The following is an 18,818-nucleotide window of genomic DNA, read 5'->3' on the forward strand; positions in this document are numbered from 1 at the left end:
GGATCCAAATAACTACAGAGGGATCTCTCTACTTCCAGTCGCCTATAAGATACTCTCTAAAGCCCTACTGAACAGAGTTGAAGATTAAGCTGATCACCTCATTGGTGATTACCAAGCTGTTTCCGAAAAATGAGGTCGTGCTTGGAAGAGGTATTCAACCTGAAAAGCATTCTGAGAACAAGAGCGATAAGGAGCCAGAACAAGGTGGTTATTTCTGTTGACTTCAGAAAAGCCTGTGACTTGAATGACAGACAAACTTAGTGACTTAGATGAGTCTGGAATTGACAAGAAAATGAGAGAAATCATAAAACTAACATTGATGGACACCATCTTGAAAGTAAAGTTCCTAGGAGAAATCTCTGCTCCGTTTGAAATAACGATGGGGCAGACAAGGAGATGGTTTATCCCTTATCCTTTTCAACATTATACTGGAAAAAATAAAGGAAACCTGTAATGAAGCTCTGAAATTGGAAGGAATAAGGGGAATACATCTGGGGAAGAAAGGACAGAACCTAGAAATCAAGTGTTTTAGCTTTTGCTGATGACTGTGCCATCTTTGCCAAACAGCAAGAAGACACTCCAAAGATGCTGGAGACCCTGCATGAAATTGCTGAAAAAGCAGGTCTTAAATTATGTAAAGATGAAATATATGGAGTACAAGCACTAAAGTGAGCGGTATATGGAGGTAAAGCATAGGAAAATTAAAAGAACAGAGAAGTTCAAATTCCTGGGTGAATGGATCCACCCCAGTGGGCTGGATACAGAGGCAAACAAGGCAAGAGCCAGAAAATAGATCTGACCTACAAGCTAACACAGACCAGGTATGACAAATGGGCAATATCCTACAAGGCCAGAATAAAACTGGAAGGATCTTACGCTTCAGAGTGTCTTATATTACAAAAAAAATAACAAGTAAGCTGCGAGAACTCAAGAAGAAGGCTAGGAAGATACTGAGGGAAGTTCTGGGACCTCATAAGAATACTGGCACTAGGAAGAAAAGGAGAAATAAGGAACTCTACTGAAAAGATCACAGACAATATAGAAAGGAAGGGTGAAATTGTACGGACACGGAATGGATGATAAACCACTGACCAAAAAGATCTTCGTATTCATCATGCAAAAAGATCTTCATATACATCATGGGATTAAAGGCCACCTCCAAGTGGGTAGAAGAGGACAAAGGGAATGTGGAAGAAGTGGGAATTACATAGAGATGATCCACAATTAGAAGAGAGTTCAGAAGAAGAATCGACAGTCTAAAATCATTTGAAGAGAAACAACTAAAAAGGAGACCCAAATAGATCACTTCTGAAGAGGAGATAAAGATGAGAAAAGGTTCTGGGAAGAGACCAGAAGAAAGGCCAAGAAGCATCAAGTTCTATGCGATCCATGTTGGCCAAATTTGGAAAAAGAAAAGATACTTTACTTATAATTTTTATCATTCTATAGACGGAATTTGTTAACAAAATTTCAGTTCACATGAAGGTGAAGAAATGTTAATTTGTACTTTATCTTTAAACATCCATAGAAGTTGAGGTATTCATAGTCATATTTTTTCATTTATATATTATTAAAACACAAGAAAAGTTATTTCATCCATATGGACATGCCAAATAAGATACTACAAGTACCATAATATTCTCCTTTTTCTACATCCCATTCATCACACAGTTCATGAATTTCTTTTATATTCTGAAAAAAATTACTTTAGTAATAGGCTTCAAAACTATGTTGCAATTTTATTATTGCATGCCATTAATTTTAAATTAAATCAAATGCAGAATTGTTTGTTCTGCACAGCACCAGAGTATTGTCATTTTTTGTTCCATGCATCACACATTAAAAAAAATGTCCTGAAACCTGTACTGCCCTTTTGAATTTATTAAGATAGGAGGTTTTAATTTTCTGTAAATATGTTAGATGCAAACAGCAACTTGTCAAAATGTTAGTTTTAGGCATGTAAACCTAATTCTGAAAAACATGCTTCATATGCATTACAATCTTAACTTCATATGGATAAATGAACAGAAGAACTTGATTTTTTATCAGTTCTACCTGATGCTGATGTTTTATACATTTTTATTGTGTACTAATTTTAATACTATTAAGACTATGAGAGTGTGATACGCAGTTCAGTATGTACACTCCTGGGATACAAAAATCCTTAAGTGTATATTTCCGTTTTCATCGTAGTCACTTTAAAAGTGGAACATAATTTTCATGATAGACTCTGTTTTGACAATTCTGACATGTTACAGGATGGTAATACATTTCATAACCCAAAACGATAACTCAATTGAGAATGTAAGACGTGAAAACTTTAAATTTTAAAATAAATATGCATTGTTACCAACTAGTTATATTACTAAAACATACTTTGTGATATGCACCAAAACAGACAGAACTGAAAGTTACAAGCATCACATGATCATTTCCTCAGTCATCACTAGACATTGGACCTTTAGCCCCCCCCCCCAAAAAAAAATTTGGCACCTAAATAGATTCTTATTGTTTTAAAATAGGTGCAATGAAATTAAATATACCTATGAAGGAATATTGTACAAGTAGAAACACTGCAATACAGTGTCTTTATATTTATATAATGTTATTTATTTTAACTCCCACTAACTACTTTTATGCTTTTTGGATTTTTTTTTAATAGAGCATGCAAGAAAATATAATGTAGCATTCGTGTGTAGTAGTTTAAATCTAGTTGAGATGAAATCACTAAAAGTGGCAAATACATTGGCATAAAATATATCCAAACACCAAGAAGGGGTTGTGCTAGTTTAATGATCGTTAGTAAGCGTGTTTGTACATCTGAAAGATGATGTTTATGTTGATTCATATTTCCCACAAATCGCATTAGCATGGCGCTTGTAACGGCCCCATGATGTTGCACATCAGATTTTCTTTAAATATGGGCCGTACTGTACGAGAGCATTAGTTACCTGTGAGATTGGCCAGAGCGACTGTGAGTGTACAGACATGTATAATTTCGATAACTGTAGGAACAATATCATCCTCCTTTTGATTTTCCTATGCTATGTGAAGGTGGATTTTCCTTCCGCGCTATAGCAGAACTACTTGGCAAGAATGTCTTCACTGTGCATGCATGCATGCAGGCAGCAGTGGTCACGAGAAGGTACACTCGCAAGAAGGCTGGGCTCCGGACGTCCCCTTGGCACCAAGAGGGAGGACCCCCGTATTCAGCGCATGGCTGTGGCACAGCAGACTGCGTTTGCAGCAGCAATTCAAGCAGCAGTTGGCACCACAGTGACGCAACGAACTATTCAAAATTGGTTACTTGAAGGACAGCTCCGAGCCAGATGCCCTGCATTTCATTTACCCCAAACCACCACTGTCTGTGACTTCAGTGGTGTCAAGCGAGAGCTCATAGGTGGATGGAGTGGAGGTCTGTTGTGTTTTCCGATGAAAGCCGGTTCTGCTTTGGTGCCAGTGATGGCTGTGGATTAGGAGGAGGCCAAGTGAGCACCTGCATTCCACCTGTCTGTGGCGTCAACACACTGGACCTACACCAGGAGTTCTGGTCTGAGGAGCAATTTCCTATGACTGCAGGAGCACTCTCGTGGTTATCCCAAGCACCCTGACTGCAGATGTGTATGTCTGTCTGGTGATTCGACCTACTGTGCTGCCATACATGAACAGCATTCCCTAGGATGTTTTCCAACAGGATAATGCATGCTCCCGTGCCGCTGTTGTAACCCAATGTGCTCTATAGAGTGTCGACATGTTGACTTGGCCTGCTCGATACCCTGATCTGTCCCTAATTGAGCATGTATGGGACCTCATTGGGCGACAACTCCAGCGTCATCCACAACCGGTATTAACCATCCCTGTATTGCCCGACCAAGCATGGAACTCCATCCCACAAGCTGACATCCAGCACCTGTACGACACAATGCATGCACGTTTGTATGCCTGCATTCAACAATCAGGCGATTACACCAGTTATTAATGACCAGCATGGCACATTTGTGATGGCTTTCCTCATATGGATATTAACTTGCAGTCTTGTACCTTTAATCAATTAAATATGTTACCTCGACCAATATGTTGCCGAAACTTCCATATTCTACATTCCTTATTTTATGGTGTTTGGATATTTTTTTTCTGCCAGTGTAGCTGATCAATGCAACGACAAATTTATTTTCGCATAATTGTCATTCTCACTGTTGTTTCTGCCATAATTTTGTGCACAGTAAATAACTAACATTTCCCAATGTTGTGGTGGAAGTTTATGGTTTTTGCTGTACAAGATTAGTATGAATGCAGAGAATGATCTTTCAACGTTTGCTGAATTGATGGAATGTACTTGAACAGTGAAACCCTAACAGGATTAAATCCTTCTGGTAGGTCTGCAATTTCACCCATTCAAAACTTCTGACACACTTTTCAATAATGTATATCCCAGATTTCTGTCAAGCACCATGCCTACATTGTTGTATTTTAACATGGTGCAAGTTTATGTTAGGCTATGTTCTGAAACAAGTTTTTACTGTTGTCTTTCAAAGGATTGTTTAAATCAGGCACAACGAAGTATGAAAGATATTAATTAACTGCTTCTTAGTAAGAAAAATGAGCTGTGCTATAGATTGAAAAATAAAGTTTTACGAATATTTAGAAAATTGCAGAAAATACTTTTTTTTATTTAATTTTTTTTTTCTAGTTGCTTTACGTCGCACTGACACAGATTGGTCTTATGGCGACGATGGGACAGGAAAGGGCTAGGAGTGGGAAGGAAGCGGCCGTGGCCTTAATTAAGGTACAGCTCCAGGATTTGCCTGGTGTGAAAATGGGAAACCACGGAAAACCATCTTCAGGCTGCGTTGATGGGGTGAAAGTTCCTTATGGGGATCACTGTAAGTAAGTAGGTGCTAATACAAGGAAAGATCTTCATTGGGGTAATCACAGAAACTGGATTCTAATTAAAGGTTACAGATCTCTTCACATGGTTATGAGGGTATTTAGGGGTTGTATGAAGGATCTGAAAGAGAGGGCATGTAAGTCTCTGGAAAGACCTGTTATTTTGTTCTGGTTGATTTCTGACAAAAGAGTGTGTTAGAAATATGTTGCTATGTTTGGGCTGGGGAGGCTTTGGAGAAAGAAGACAAGCTGCTTGACTACGTGGTATGTTATCAGAGATGCCAACTATTATGATTCAATCATAATAATTACGAATTACCCATCACAGTTACGCCTTTATGAATCACACACCACAAGTTACGATTTTTTGTTGATTTTTTAATCTAAGTGTATGAAGTGTTCAAAAGGATGCATAAGGAATGCCATTACAGTTTGAATTCTCAGAATATTATTTTCAGATTTCTCAGTAATAATTTGTACCCCTTTCCTGTCCCTCATTTAAGACTATTTTGAGTTTTCACATGCTGAATGCAGTGTGTGCTTCCAGTACAGGAAAAGTAGGCACCTGTGAAGTGGTATATCCTGCGGAGTTGTTGTCTTTGTTCGTCACATTGCCAGACTTCCATGCAAGAGTGTGAGATCTTTTGTCTTTGTTCTGGTGGCAGAGTGGTTACAAACTTCGTTTCATTGTGGATACTGTGTGTGTGACTGTTGAAGAAGTATTCATTGCGATTTTGGTTGTCAAATTTACATATATTGCTCTTCTAGGATATATGCTAATCATGTGTTACAAAATGCGAAAGGTTTGAAATAATGAAGCAATTTCTTGTGCAGGAAAATATGTGTGGTGACGTTACCGTGATTAGTGACGCTAGTAATAAACCAAAAGTAGTTCAAAAGTTTAGGGAGGAGTACTCGAAAGAGTGGTCCTATTTACTGTGTTCCTCAAAATCTAATTCACACGTGTTTTATAGTGTGTGTAGCCACAATTTTTCAGTTGCGCATGGTGGGGAAGGAGAAGACTGAGTTCCGTGCTAATATGAACACCAAACTGTTAAGTGCTCTGTTAGTGCAGAGGATGCACATGATATCAAAAGGAAAAGCATGTCACCTGTGTACATTTACCAAACAGCAAGTACAAGCTGCTAAGGAAGCAACTACAGTACTCAACAAAAGAAATGATCTTTCAACCTCCACTCAGATATGTACTGCAGATCACCTGTTACTTTAGCAGATAAGAATCATGCACTCTTTATATGCCAGTCTTTGAATATCTGGTTGAACTGTATGGTGTTCATTGATTTTTCAATGATATGTAAGTTAGTAAGATCTCGAAAAAAAATTCTACGGCATACCCCCCCACACCCATTGTGCCCAAATGGCTGCGTTACGAATTGCCTTTCTTGAAAGTTGGCATCTCTGTGTTATGAGCTGTCAATGGAGAGATGGTGTTGAATAACATTAGTCGATGGATTAGTTTTAGTGGTGTTTTTAAAAGTAGGAATGATCACAATATAAAGCTGGACTTCAAATTGGGGCATATAGCCTATTCACTTATAGGAAAAGGAGTTAGGGATTGGAATAGTATACCAAGGGAAATGTTCGATAAATTTCTAAATTCTTTGAAATTACCTAAGAAAAGACTAAGTAAATAACAGACAGGGAATCTGCCACCTGGGTGACTGCCCTAAATACAGATCAGTGGTGATTGATTGACTTTGCTCCTTCATCAGAAAGTTTCACCACTTGACCACTGGAACAAAGTCTCTGAAATGTGTAGTGAAGTAAATAATTTTTAAAAACTTTTTGACTTGTAACAATTTTAATTACTTCATCAAGGTTTTAATGTTTAAAGAGGTATGAAGCAACCACTCTTTAGGTATACATTTGAGAATCTGTGTGTACTGCGTGTAATGCAACAAGGTACTGTTCTCAATAAAACTTTAGGAGTGACTTCCATATATCATTACAACTCAGTATTGTCTGTTTTGTTCATATTGGATAAAACTTTGTTATAAGGGAAATCTTTACTTCTGTTTGTTTTGGCACACACTGTATTTATTCCATTACATTTGACAACAAATTAAGTTAAGATTAATATGTGAATTTTCTAACATTGTAGGTTCTGCAGTTAGTGAAGCATTGAGCTTCCCGAATGGTTCATTCTCTATGCACTGGTCATTTGGAGGAAATTTGCAATGCTCAGCTCTTGCACGACACCCACTTTTAGAGCTAGCATTGCCGGTAGAAGCCGAGATGCTGCCCATGTGGAGTCAGCAGGTTCTCACTCTAGGAGACGGACTGGTGAATGGTATGCAGTGGACTTACACTCTGGTTGGAGATGTTGGAGCTTCAGAACAGACTCTCCAAAGGGAGCTGTGGGTAGGGACATTTTTCTTACAGTTACAGCTGATTTTCATTCACTCATATATTTGTCAGTTGTATTTGTATTTGCCCCTCTGTGTATTAGTAGTACAGTACCTGTGTCTGGATCTCAAGATCGTGGGGTCAAACCCAGCAGAGATAAATTTTTGAAGCATGATAATAAGTCCATTCGGCACTCCATGTGTCATGATGTCAGCTTGTTAAAGATCTGCGGCGATGCATTTGGTTCTTACCCAATAAAATTAAAACTCAGGCATAGATCCCCAAGACAGTTCCAGTTTCTCTGTCATCTGGCAGATTAAAGGAACATCAAAATTATTATTCTGGCTGCATATGTAGAACCACTTCAGAAGGTCTGTAACCCCTGTAGCTGGGGCCATATTATTTAAAAAATAAAATACTTACATAGGCAAAGATCCTGAAGACACATGCATAGTGTATTATTAGAATGATGTTATATCTCCCTTTGAGAGGAAAAAATGCCCTGGGCAAGATACAGAGGATAGATAATTACCAAAGGTATATGCAAGAAAGATTAAAAAAAGAAAAGAAACAAATATGTTCAATGTTCAAGCAAACAATATTCTCCATTTTTTTTATCTAAGAAAATGAATGCAGATTAGTTGGAAGAACTCTCAGCATGGATCATCATCATTATCATTGTACAGTTTCAGTTTCCCGGGTTCTGTTACTGAGCCTCTTCCACTTTGTCCTGTCCATATACAACTTACCATCCACTGTCCATCCTCAGGTAACTAGATTAACCTTAATCATGTCCATCCATCGGGTTTTAGGTCTTCTTGCAGGTCTTTTCCACTCCACCTGTCTTTTCAAATTGATTCTGGTTGTTCTTGTAGGCTCCATCCCCACCACATGCCCGTACCACCGTAGTCTGGATGTGCCATTTCAGTCTAATAGGGATGTCTTTATTCTGGCTTCTTTCCTCACCTCCTCATTTCTTAACTTGTCCATCTTGGTCCTCTGGATGGTGGATTTAAGAAATTTCATCTCTGATACTTGCAGTCTTGATGAATCTCTTTTTGTGAGGGTGCACGCTTCAATACCATAGGTCAATATTGGTATGAAATAGCTGTTAAACATCATCAGTTTGGCCGGTTTTGGAATCATGTCATCCCATAAAAGTGTCCTTACTTGATGGTAGAATTCTGATCTCTTTTGCACTCTGTTTGTAATCTTTTCTGACCAAATTATCACTGGAGATTACCCTTTCAAGGTAGGAAAACTATCCACACACTCTAGCTGGTGGTCTCGTAGTTTTACACTTGCTGGACGCCCATCTCTGTTGACTGCCATCACCACTGTCTTGGTCTCACTGATGTTAAGGTTATATTCCTGGAACTGGGATTTCCATACGTTGAGTCTGGTCTGTACTTCCTCTTCTGTTTCACCCCAAATCATGATATCATCAGCAAAGGCCACTGCATTCAGTTCACCTAACTTTTCCTTGACGTTTTTCATTATATTGTCCATAACAGTGATGAACAGTAGTAGGGACAGTGGACTTCCTTGTTGATCTCCACTCTTGGTCTCAAAACATGATGATCGACCTTCCCCAATTTGTACACAGCTAGTACAGTCTTTGTACAACATCTGGATTTTCCTTATCAGTCCTTCAGGCACATTTCTTTTCCTCAGGCACTCCCAGATCTTATCTCTTATAACACTATCATAGTCCTTTTCTATATCCAGGAATACAATGACCAGGTTCTTGCCTTTCTCCCAATACTTTACCATCAACATGCAGGTGCTAAAAATTAGATCCATTGTTGATCTGTTACTTCTGAATCCATATTGCTCCTCCTCTAACTCTGGTTCATTGATGGTTCTCAATCTCCTTTCTATGAGCTTCTCTAGAATTTTTATCCCTAGTGACAGCAGGGTTATTCCTCCATAGTTGGTGGGTTTCCGTCTGCTGCTTTTCTTCAACAGGGGAATTATAATGCTCTTGCTCCAATCTGCAGGTATTTTGTTGTCTGTCCATACAACATTTAGTACTGTGTGGAGCCATTGTATGCCCTGGATGCCTGCTGCCTTTATCATGTTCATATTCACTTCATCTGCTCCTGTAGATTTTTACTTTCAGCATAGATTTTAAGGCTGTTTCTATTTCTGTCCAGGTGATGGGAGGTTCCTCATTGTAGGCTTGGATTTCTGGTTCTCTATTTTGTTCTTGAACTGGTCTATTCAGTAGGTGGTCAAAATAGTTCTTCATGGCTTTTCTCATGTCACTTTTTGTGCTAACCAGATTTCCATTTTCATCTTCAAGTGCCTTTATGGTATTCATTTTTCCTTTTACCTCTGATGACACTATACAGTAGTTTCTTATTGCCTCTCCTGTCCTCCTCCCCGTTTCTGAGTGAATATATACCATGCCTTGGTCTTTTTTTTTTCTGTAACTGTTCTTTTAAGGTCCAGTTTCTTGTTTCAGTATATTTGTTCGAGGTTTCTGATCTTTGCCTTATCTCTAGTAAGATCTGGTTTATTTTTCTTCTGATCCCTTTCTTTCCGCAAGTGATTTCTTTTCTGATTGCTGCTCTCACTCTTTCATTCCACCAAGGTGTTTCCTTCTCCCTTGTTTTCATACTTATCTTTCCACAAACTTCAGATTCTTCCTTAAATAATGTCTACCTTAGTCTGGTCCATTCTGCCTCTCATTTTTCCTTTCATCTTTTTCTAACAGTGTTTTTATCCAATTCTGATACTCAGTTCTCTTATCTGTCTTCTGGAGTTCACATACTGTGATTTTTGGCATTTTCCTGTTCTGTACTTTTGGCACATAGAAGTTTCTCATGTCTGTTACTAATAAACGGTGGTCACTGTTAAGGCTCTCGCTGGGTATTACTCTGACATTTGTTACAATTCTGCTCTTTTCTTCATCTGAGATGACATAATCAATTACAGTCTTTTGTAGTCCATCCCAACTGTATCATGTTATCTTATGCCTCTGTCTCTTCTTGAACCAACTGTTTTTTTCACCAACAACCCATTCCACATATAGAAGTCAAGGAAATGTTCACCTTCTATATTTCTTCCACTATATCCATGAGGTCCCATTTCATTCTCATATTCTGTTCTATCTTGCTGGCTGTTCTTATTCTTTGGAACTTTTCACTGATCATATCCATGCACTTATGTCTAATTTCCTCATCGTGGTGATTATCTATCCTTATCCTTCTGCAGAGTAACTTAATTTATATCCTAGGGCTAGTGACACTTAGTTCACTGTAGATCAAATAGTGATCTGTATTATCGAAAAATCCCTGGAAAAGTCGTACATTTCTTGTAGATTTTCTGAATTCAAAGTTATTTGGCCTTACGGTTGAAGAATGAATTTGCAACTGTTAATCCCATACTAATGCATAAGTCCAGTAAATGTTTCCCATTCCTATTTGCTTCCATATCTTTCCCACATTTACCTATCACCTTCTCATATCCTTCAGTTTTGTTTCCTGTTCTCGCATTCCAGTCGCCCATGAGGATTATCCTATCCTTGTTGATGCTGGTTATGATGTCACTCAGTGCTCCATAAAACTTGCCTACTTCATCCTCATCTACTCTCTCAAATGGTGAATAAACTGAGGCAATCATCCTAATTCCTCCAAATGTTAAATCTCTCCACATCATTCGCTCATTTATGTACCTAATAGAACCTATGTTTCCTGCTGTGGTGTTCCTGATGAGCGGTTCTACCCCACACTCTGGTCTTCCCCTTTTCACATCTGCTAAGAAAACCTTCTAATCTCTTGTCTCTTTCTTAGTGGTCTTTCCCTGTCTGAACATCAACAACTCCTAACACATCCAGATGCATCCTCTATGCTGACTCAACCAGTTTTTCTTTTTCTATCTTTCTTTCTTTCTTTCTTTCTTTCTTTCTTTCTTTCTTTCTTCCATAAGCCTCATTAATATAGATAGCACCCATCAAATTCCATTTTAGTTGACCAAGTTGTTTCCACAGAGTCCTTGGTCTGTCCATCTCTCTCACAGGTACAAGGCTTGCTTAAAACATTCTGAGCTTAGTGAATTTCTATGAAGTGGGATGCTACCCTACTTACACATAGTCCCAGCAAGAATGTTTCCTCTAATCGTTTACGATCTCCCTGGGGATTGTATAGTCTTAGCTGCCTGAGCACAAGGAGGACCATGGCTCAGAATTTTTCTGAGATACCCATTCTGTTCCATAGCTGCTGGTATTCTGGCTCTCAGAATATATAGTATGTAAAAGAATATTACCTCCAGTAAAGTAAATTAACATTTATTTGAAAATGACTGAGAAAATAAAAAATCAATGATAATATTTCAATTAGCAAAATACAGAAATATGAGGAGAAAATTTGTACATTTTAACTCAGTTTGAATTATAAATAATAGCCACAGCACTTTATCTAGGCCTAGATCTATTCAGAAACATATTCATGTTGGTAATTCTCTTTACAGGTCAATCATTCAAGAGTTCTAGGGATTGAATTTGATCAAGCTAATGGCCGAGAGACATTCTATGACCGTGATCATCAGTCTTTACTTACTGTGACCTTTGATACTGCAGGACAGCCATTGTCGTGGACACCTGCAAATGGAGGGTACTCAGTTAACATCTCTTATGATAGGTGAGTTTTAGTGAAAGACTGTTAGTTCTGATGGTCATGATTTTAATTTTCCAGATCTTAGGTGCTAAATAATAATAAATTACAGTTATGGAAATGTTCTTCCCCAGAAGTCAGTCATGAAAGCACTGATGCCAAGTCTGTTAAGGAAGTACTAGCTATTATATACACATTGTTGATAGTTATTTTTTTGTAGTTGCAGTAGTAATGTCATCTTCTTGTTGATAGGCATTTTTTTGCAATTGCAGTAATAATACCATCTAGGGAAGATAAGTGGCAACAGAAGAGACAAAGCGAACAACTTTCATTGTAATGTTATTGTTGATCAGTTTTGTGGGTTTGAACATTGATTGCCATTACATTTTGAATTCCTCTGGCTATGCCCTATATTTCCAAATGCATATCTTAGATTTTCCGTGTTGTCACCTGTTCACGAGAAAAAAAATAGTTGTCATGACTTATGACTCGACCCTCATGTATGTCTGCTTTTTATAGTTAAGAATGTCCGTCAGCGTAATGGTTAGCACAGTTAGATGCCATTCTCGGGGGCCTGAGTTTGATTCCCGGTACCATACTGCCAGAGATTTAAGAATGGCAGGAAAGTTGATGTGCAGTAAAAGTGGTATATGCAGCTCCCCTCTACACAGTTCTCTGCGAAACGTAAAGAATTTCACCTTATTTTCTGGATACGGCATAAGCCCAAAAGCCTATACAGTATCATGTCTATAAGGAGAGTATTGTGTACCCGAATTTAAAGTCGGCGAAGAGACCTGTTCCTCATGGACCGGATATTCCAGTACCTTCTCCTCCTTCCTGTTTACCTGACTCTGACAGTTCCTCAAATTCTGATAACGAGCAAGTTGATATGAATTTTTCACCTGTCGCAGATGCAGTAGGTCCACAATTGTTTAAACAGTCAGAGTTGAGTGATCTGATATGAGACCTTGGTCTCACGAAGGAAAAAGTGAACTGCTAGAGTCATGTTTGAAAGAAAAAAACCTTCTTGCGCCTGGAACTACCTTTTCTTGGTATAGACATAGAGATAAGGAGTTCAGGAAGTATTTCAAGAAGGAAGATGATCTGACCTTGCACATTGCAAGCAAATTTCCACATTTAACTGATGCAAAAGTCAAGGTAGGCATTTTTCATCATCATAAGTCATGAAACTCATTGCTGAGCGTCATGACCCCATTCAAATTCACACAATATTCTTGATTAAGCGGTGCCAACTTTGACGATGTTCAGCTTCTCTTAACCTTTACATTGCTGCGCTCGCAATATTGCGAGTGCGGAGAGTGACCGCTGCTCTGCTGCACCCGTAATATTGCGAACGTGACATTCTTCTGACTTTATCAACGCAATACTCCCAATGTTGACATAAGAAGTCATTCAAACTCTGTGAGCGGATACACGCATCTCTCTGCAGTAGATAGGAGCTTACAAAATGACAATCTGTTGATCCATTCATGAGTTATTGAGATAAATACGACACTCTGCTTTACGAGCTGCTCTGCAGTATGCCCAGCATGCAAGCTAGCAGTGAGGCCTGCGTCAGGGATGAGTAAGCTACAGTATGTCGACAGCCAGTAAAGCGCCTGATCTTACCGAATCTGAGGTTGTAAGAGTGCTATCCACATTAGAAGCAGAAGATGAATATTCCGATTTTAGTGATTTTGAGAATAATGATGATAGTGATGATACCGATTATAATGCAAGTACAGAAGTTGTCCAACCAGCCGGGGACAAACCGCTTAGACTGACAGAGAGACATTTTCCTTCCCCTGTACCACCCGCCCCGAAGAAGAGATTTCCTGCCAGGTACTGCCATGTGTGTTCAAACACCACGCTTGATGGGAAAAAGAGGAAAGAAAGTAGATATATGTGTGAAAAATGTGACATTGGACTCTGTGTACAACCCTGCTTCAGAAACTACCATACCCTAGTAAGGTACTGAAGGAGATGAAGTTGTTTCGTGCAAATGAACACTTCCAAAGAAGACATGCGATTTGAAAAAAATGTAGGGTACCCACAGTTTTGAAATTGTCAGTTTTGTACAACCCTTGATTAACTGGTCTGGACCATTTTTTATTTTGATATCAAACCAAGATGTATAGGAGTTTTTAATGCATTCTCAGCGTTTTATCTTGACTAATATTTTACCGTAAAATTTAGATACATTTTTACTCATTTTAGACACCCCTGAAGTTATTGCCTTCAGTTTAGTTATATATCAGTGCTTGGAAGTCGACAGCTAGGACCACCTGTAGCCACTGAAACATGTAAGTTGAGCTTTTTACTGTTATTTTTAATTATTAGTTTGATTTTTGTTCAATTGTTAGCCTTTTATGTTGGACAACCTTGAATTTCCTGCGCAACATATAGTTAATTTTGTGTTAGAAAAATCAGTTTAGGACCTTCCATATTTAGTATAAAAATATATGACAAGCAGGCGAGAACCCTCTGGTTTTTCCCATCTTATTTCCGACTTTTATGTACACCTATTGAAGTTAATTATTTGAAATAATTCAGCACAGGGCTTTTACAAAAGAGAATTTATCTCAGCAATGAAAAGGTTACTGAAGCCTACTGAAGAGTCAGACCGGTGGTACGCAGAACGTGATCAATCCACCTGCTCAATGCCCTTCCTCATGGTCTTCTGCTGACAACTTTGCCTTCCTTGATACACTTCTCCAGATTTTCACTATCCCTTCTTACAATATGTCCGAAGAATTGGACGATTCTCCTTCTGACACAAGAAGAGAGACATTTGGAGATATTCAGTTCTTGAATAATAGATGCGTTAGTTCTTCTTTCCGTCCAAGGTAGATGGAGAATCCTTCTCAAACACCACATCTGAAAGGCGTCAATATGGTAGGCCTACTTATCTCTTGCCTTGAGGGTCCAGGTCTTGGAATCATAAAGGAAGACAGAAAACACAAGAGAATCAACTAGTCTAATCTTTGTACTGTTATTGCTCTGCTCTGCCATATTTTTGTGAATTTGCTCATGGCAACACGCCCTCAGGTGATACGTCTCCTAAACTCTTTGTCAGAACTTGCAGTATCACAGATGGTCGACCCAAGGTATATAAAGCCATTTACCATTTCCAGTTGCCTTAATCGACCTGTCAGCTGGATCTGTGCTGCTCTGTTAATTACCGTTAGTTTGGACTTGCTCAGGTTGATCTCTAGCCCACATTCTAAACTTGCATCTTTTATCCTTGCTAGTAATTCTGCAAGTTCATCTTCACTGCTGGCAAGGAGAGTGATGTCATCAGCAAAGCACAGGTTACTGGTTTTTCGTCCACAAATTTATATGCCTCCAGTCCAGTCATTGAGGGCTTTTTTTCATCACATATTCAGCATAGATGTTATATAGAATAGGTAATAATATGCAGCCTTGTCGGACACCCTGCGAAATACTGAAAAATATCTGAAATGTTGCCATCTACCTTTACAGTTGCAATGTTGTTCCCATACAGACTTTTCAGTAATGGTATTAGATGTTGTGGAATGCAAAATTCACCAAGAACCTGCCAAAGTTTATTCCAGACAACACAATCAAAAGCTTTCTTGTAGTCAAGGAAGCATATTAGCACAGGAACACAGAACTCACAAGATTTTTCAATTATTTGCCTCATATTAAAAATCTGTTCCGTGTTCCTTTTCCTGCAACAAATCCTGCTTGCTCAGTGGATATGTGAGGCATTATGTAATACTTGAGGCACTGGTTTATGATGTACAATAAAATCTTACTTGCATGAGATATCAGAGCAATTGTACAATAGTTGGAACACTTCCTGACTGACCCTTTTTTGTGCAAGGGGATTAAGATGGAGCTTGTCCAATCTTTTGGCCATTCTTTCGTCGTCCATGTCCTATTACGCAATGAGTGCATCACGTACAAGCCTTCTTCACCCATTTCTTTAAGCATCTCTCCAGAAATACCATCCAGTCCAGTGGATTTGTTTCTTTTCAAACGTTTAATGGCGTTCTTGGATTTTGCTTTGTAGAATGAAAGTTTCCAGTGCAGAAGGCTCTCCTGGTTGCTGGACTGCTACATCATCATTTCTTCCAGAGTACAGCTTTTCACAGTATTGTTTCCACCTCTCTAGTGCTTCTTTTCTATCTCCAATTAGGCATCCCTTCTCATCTTCTATAACCCATGTGTGTGATTTAAATTGAAGAGTAATGCTATTGATTTTTAATGGACCACAAATTAGAAAGCTTCTGAAAGACAGAAACTTTGAACAGACGATGAATGCCGTGGAACTTGCTGCATGGAATTCAATAAGAGATGTCATAACGAAGTTCCTAGGAAATGTAAAGGATGAACAATATGAAACAATAGTGAAAACAATGCTGGATGATATGAAAGAGTTGGGGTGTAGAATGAGTCTGAAACTGCACTTCCTTCATTCTCATCTTGATCACTTTCCGGAAAATCTTGGGGCTGTTAGTGAAGTGATGGGAGAGAGGTTCCACCAGGACATCAAGGAGGCAGAAAGAAGATATCAGGGGAGGCGGGATGAACCAATGATGGCCGACTAGTTGGTGTTTGAAAAGAGAAGACAAACTTGATGCAGTCAGACGCTGGACAGCCAAGTGTTCATTCCAAGGGGACATCTAGGACTGTTAAAGTTTATTTTGTTCACATTTGTGAATTCATAAAGATACTGAATAAAAGTTACATTGTTTGCTTGTAAATCACATTTAACTGTCAACATAAATTGCTTTCATTACCTCAGAGTTGTTTGTTTATGTGTTTTTGTGTAAATCAGTATTATATTACAATAAATGCTAAATATTTCATTGTAATTCTAGACTCAAAAATTATTCATTGTATATAATGATTCAAGACAATATTCAACTATTTCAATATATATATAATAATACAAAAAATTATAAATATTTCCAAAATTATCAACATTTTTCAGTACTTATTATATGCAATATTCAGGTCTATCTCTTATTTTCATATACCTATTATGAGAAAACGTGACATGATATGTAGAAATGGACAACAGATTTGTGTTCAGCGACCCGAAATTAGTTAAGATCATCACACGTCTTGCCGAAAAAAAAGTTTGAAAATACTGGGTTGTGATATTAGCCTTCCATTTACCATTGGATATAAAGCTTTTGTTATTTCTGTTCTTTCTATAATAATTGAAAAAAAAGGGCCATCGTGAGTAGTGGAGTAGTGGTTATTTTGGCTATGTTGGTGTGTTGACTGATTATGTATATGATATAGATGTTGATTTCCATAGGGAACCTGAAATATTTGTTCTGAATGAGTAACCATTGCTAGAACTTCATACACTCCAGACTTTGAAGAGATTTCACTAAATGAGACATGTCATTTCTCTCACTGATAAGAGAGCAAAGTTGGTCTGAAAACAGACCGACCTAAAGATAGTTTCGTCCAGGAGCTGACTTCCTTCTTACAGAATACTGTTGATCGCAACTGCGAGCTCACGACATTAGCTTTACTACAACTTGATTCAATGTCACTTACTATATTACCATCCTGGGAGAACACACAACCTAAATACTTGAAATTATCTACCTGTTCCAGCTTTGTATCCCCAATCTGGCATTCAATTCTGTTGAATTCCTTACCTACTGACATCAGTTTACTCTTCAAAAGGGTAATTTTTATACCATACTCTTTGCACTTATTTTCAAGTTCCAATCTAGTATTATAGTGCATTGGCAATGCCTGTGACTCCAAGTAGCCTATGCAGTGGCCTCCATGGTATGCACTAGCCATGCGTCTTGGTAGGTATGCTATTTACCAACTGATGAGCCCAACTTAGCACACTGGGGCAAAACACTGGCAACCAGGAATTAGTTAGCTGGAAAATTTATAAAGTCCAATAACGGACCAACTATATTGGTATGATTATGTATAGTCACTCAAAAAGAGAACTCAAGGTCTTGTATGTTTCTCAATTTAATATTTTACATACATGACATACATCATCATAGATCGTTATGACTTTCAGCATTCAGTCTGCAAGCCTCTGTGAATTTACTAAACATTGCCACAATCCTCTATTTGCAACTAGTGCTTGTGACCTCATTTAGTTCTATACCTCTTATCTTTAAATCATTAGAAACTGAGTCTAACCACCATCGTCTTGGTCTCCCTCTACTTCTCTTACCCACCATAACGGACTCCATTGTTCTCCTAGGTAACCTATCCTCCTCCATTCGCCTCACATGACCCCACCACTGAAGCCGGTTTATGTGTACAGCTTCATCCATTGAGTTCATTCCTAACTTAGCCTTTATCTCCTCATTCCGATTACCTTCCTGCCATTGTTCCCACCTGTTTGTACCAGCAATCATTCACGCTACTTTCATGTCTGTTACTTCTAACTTATGAACAAGATATCCCAGCTTTCGCTCCTGTAAGGCAAAGTTGGTCTGAAAACAGACCGATTTAAAGATAGTTTCGTCCAGGAGCTGACTTCCTTCTTACAGAATACCGTTGATCGCAACTGCGAGCTCGCTGCATTAGCTTTACTACAGCTTGATTCAATCTCACTTACTATATTACCATCCTGGGATAACACACAACTGAAATACTTGAAATTATATACCTGTTCCAGCTTTGCATCACCAATTTGACATTCAATTCTGTTAATTTCTTACCTACTGACATCAATTTAGTCTTCGAAAGGCTTATTTTCATACCATACTCATTGCACCTATTTTCAAGTTCCATTCCAAGATGTTAGACTGCAGGCTTTCGGCACAATCTGCCATTAAGACCAAGTCATCAGCATAGACCAGACTGCTTACTACATTTCCACCTAACTGAATCCCTCCCTGCCACTTTATACCTTTCAGCAGATGATCCATTTAAACTACGAACAGCAAAGGTGAAAGATTACAGCCTTGTTTAACCCCTGTAAGT

At 38.5% G+C, this 18,818-nt stretch overlaps 1 protein-coding gene across 1 annotated transcript in view; it reads left to right on the forward strand.

Annotated features, from left to right (window-relative positions):
* The window catches only part of Ten-a (tenascin accessory), a 596,228-nt gene that overhangs the window by 453,510 nt on the left and 123,900 nt on the right, over window positions 1–18,818 (forward strand). The window contains exons 24-25 of the mRNA XM_068225631.1: window positions 7,010–7,269; window positions 11,728–11,897. Coding sequence (XP_068081732.1) covers window positions 7,010–7,269; window positions 11,728–11,897 — 430 coding nt within the window. The remainder of the gene's footprint in view (window positions 1–7,009; window positions 7,270–11,727; window positions 11,898–18,818) is intronic.

Source organism: Anabrus simplex, chromosome 1 (genome assembly GCF_040414725.1).
Source record: "Anabrus simplex isolate iqAnaSimp1 chromosome 1, ASM4041472v1, whole genome shotgun sequence".
Lineage (NCBI taxonomy): Eukaryota > Metazoa > Arthropoda > Insecta > Orthoptera > Tettigoniidae > Anabrus > Anabrus simplex.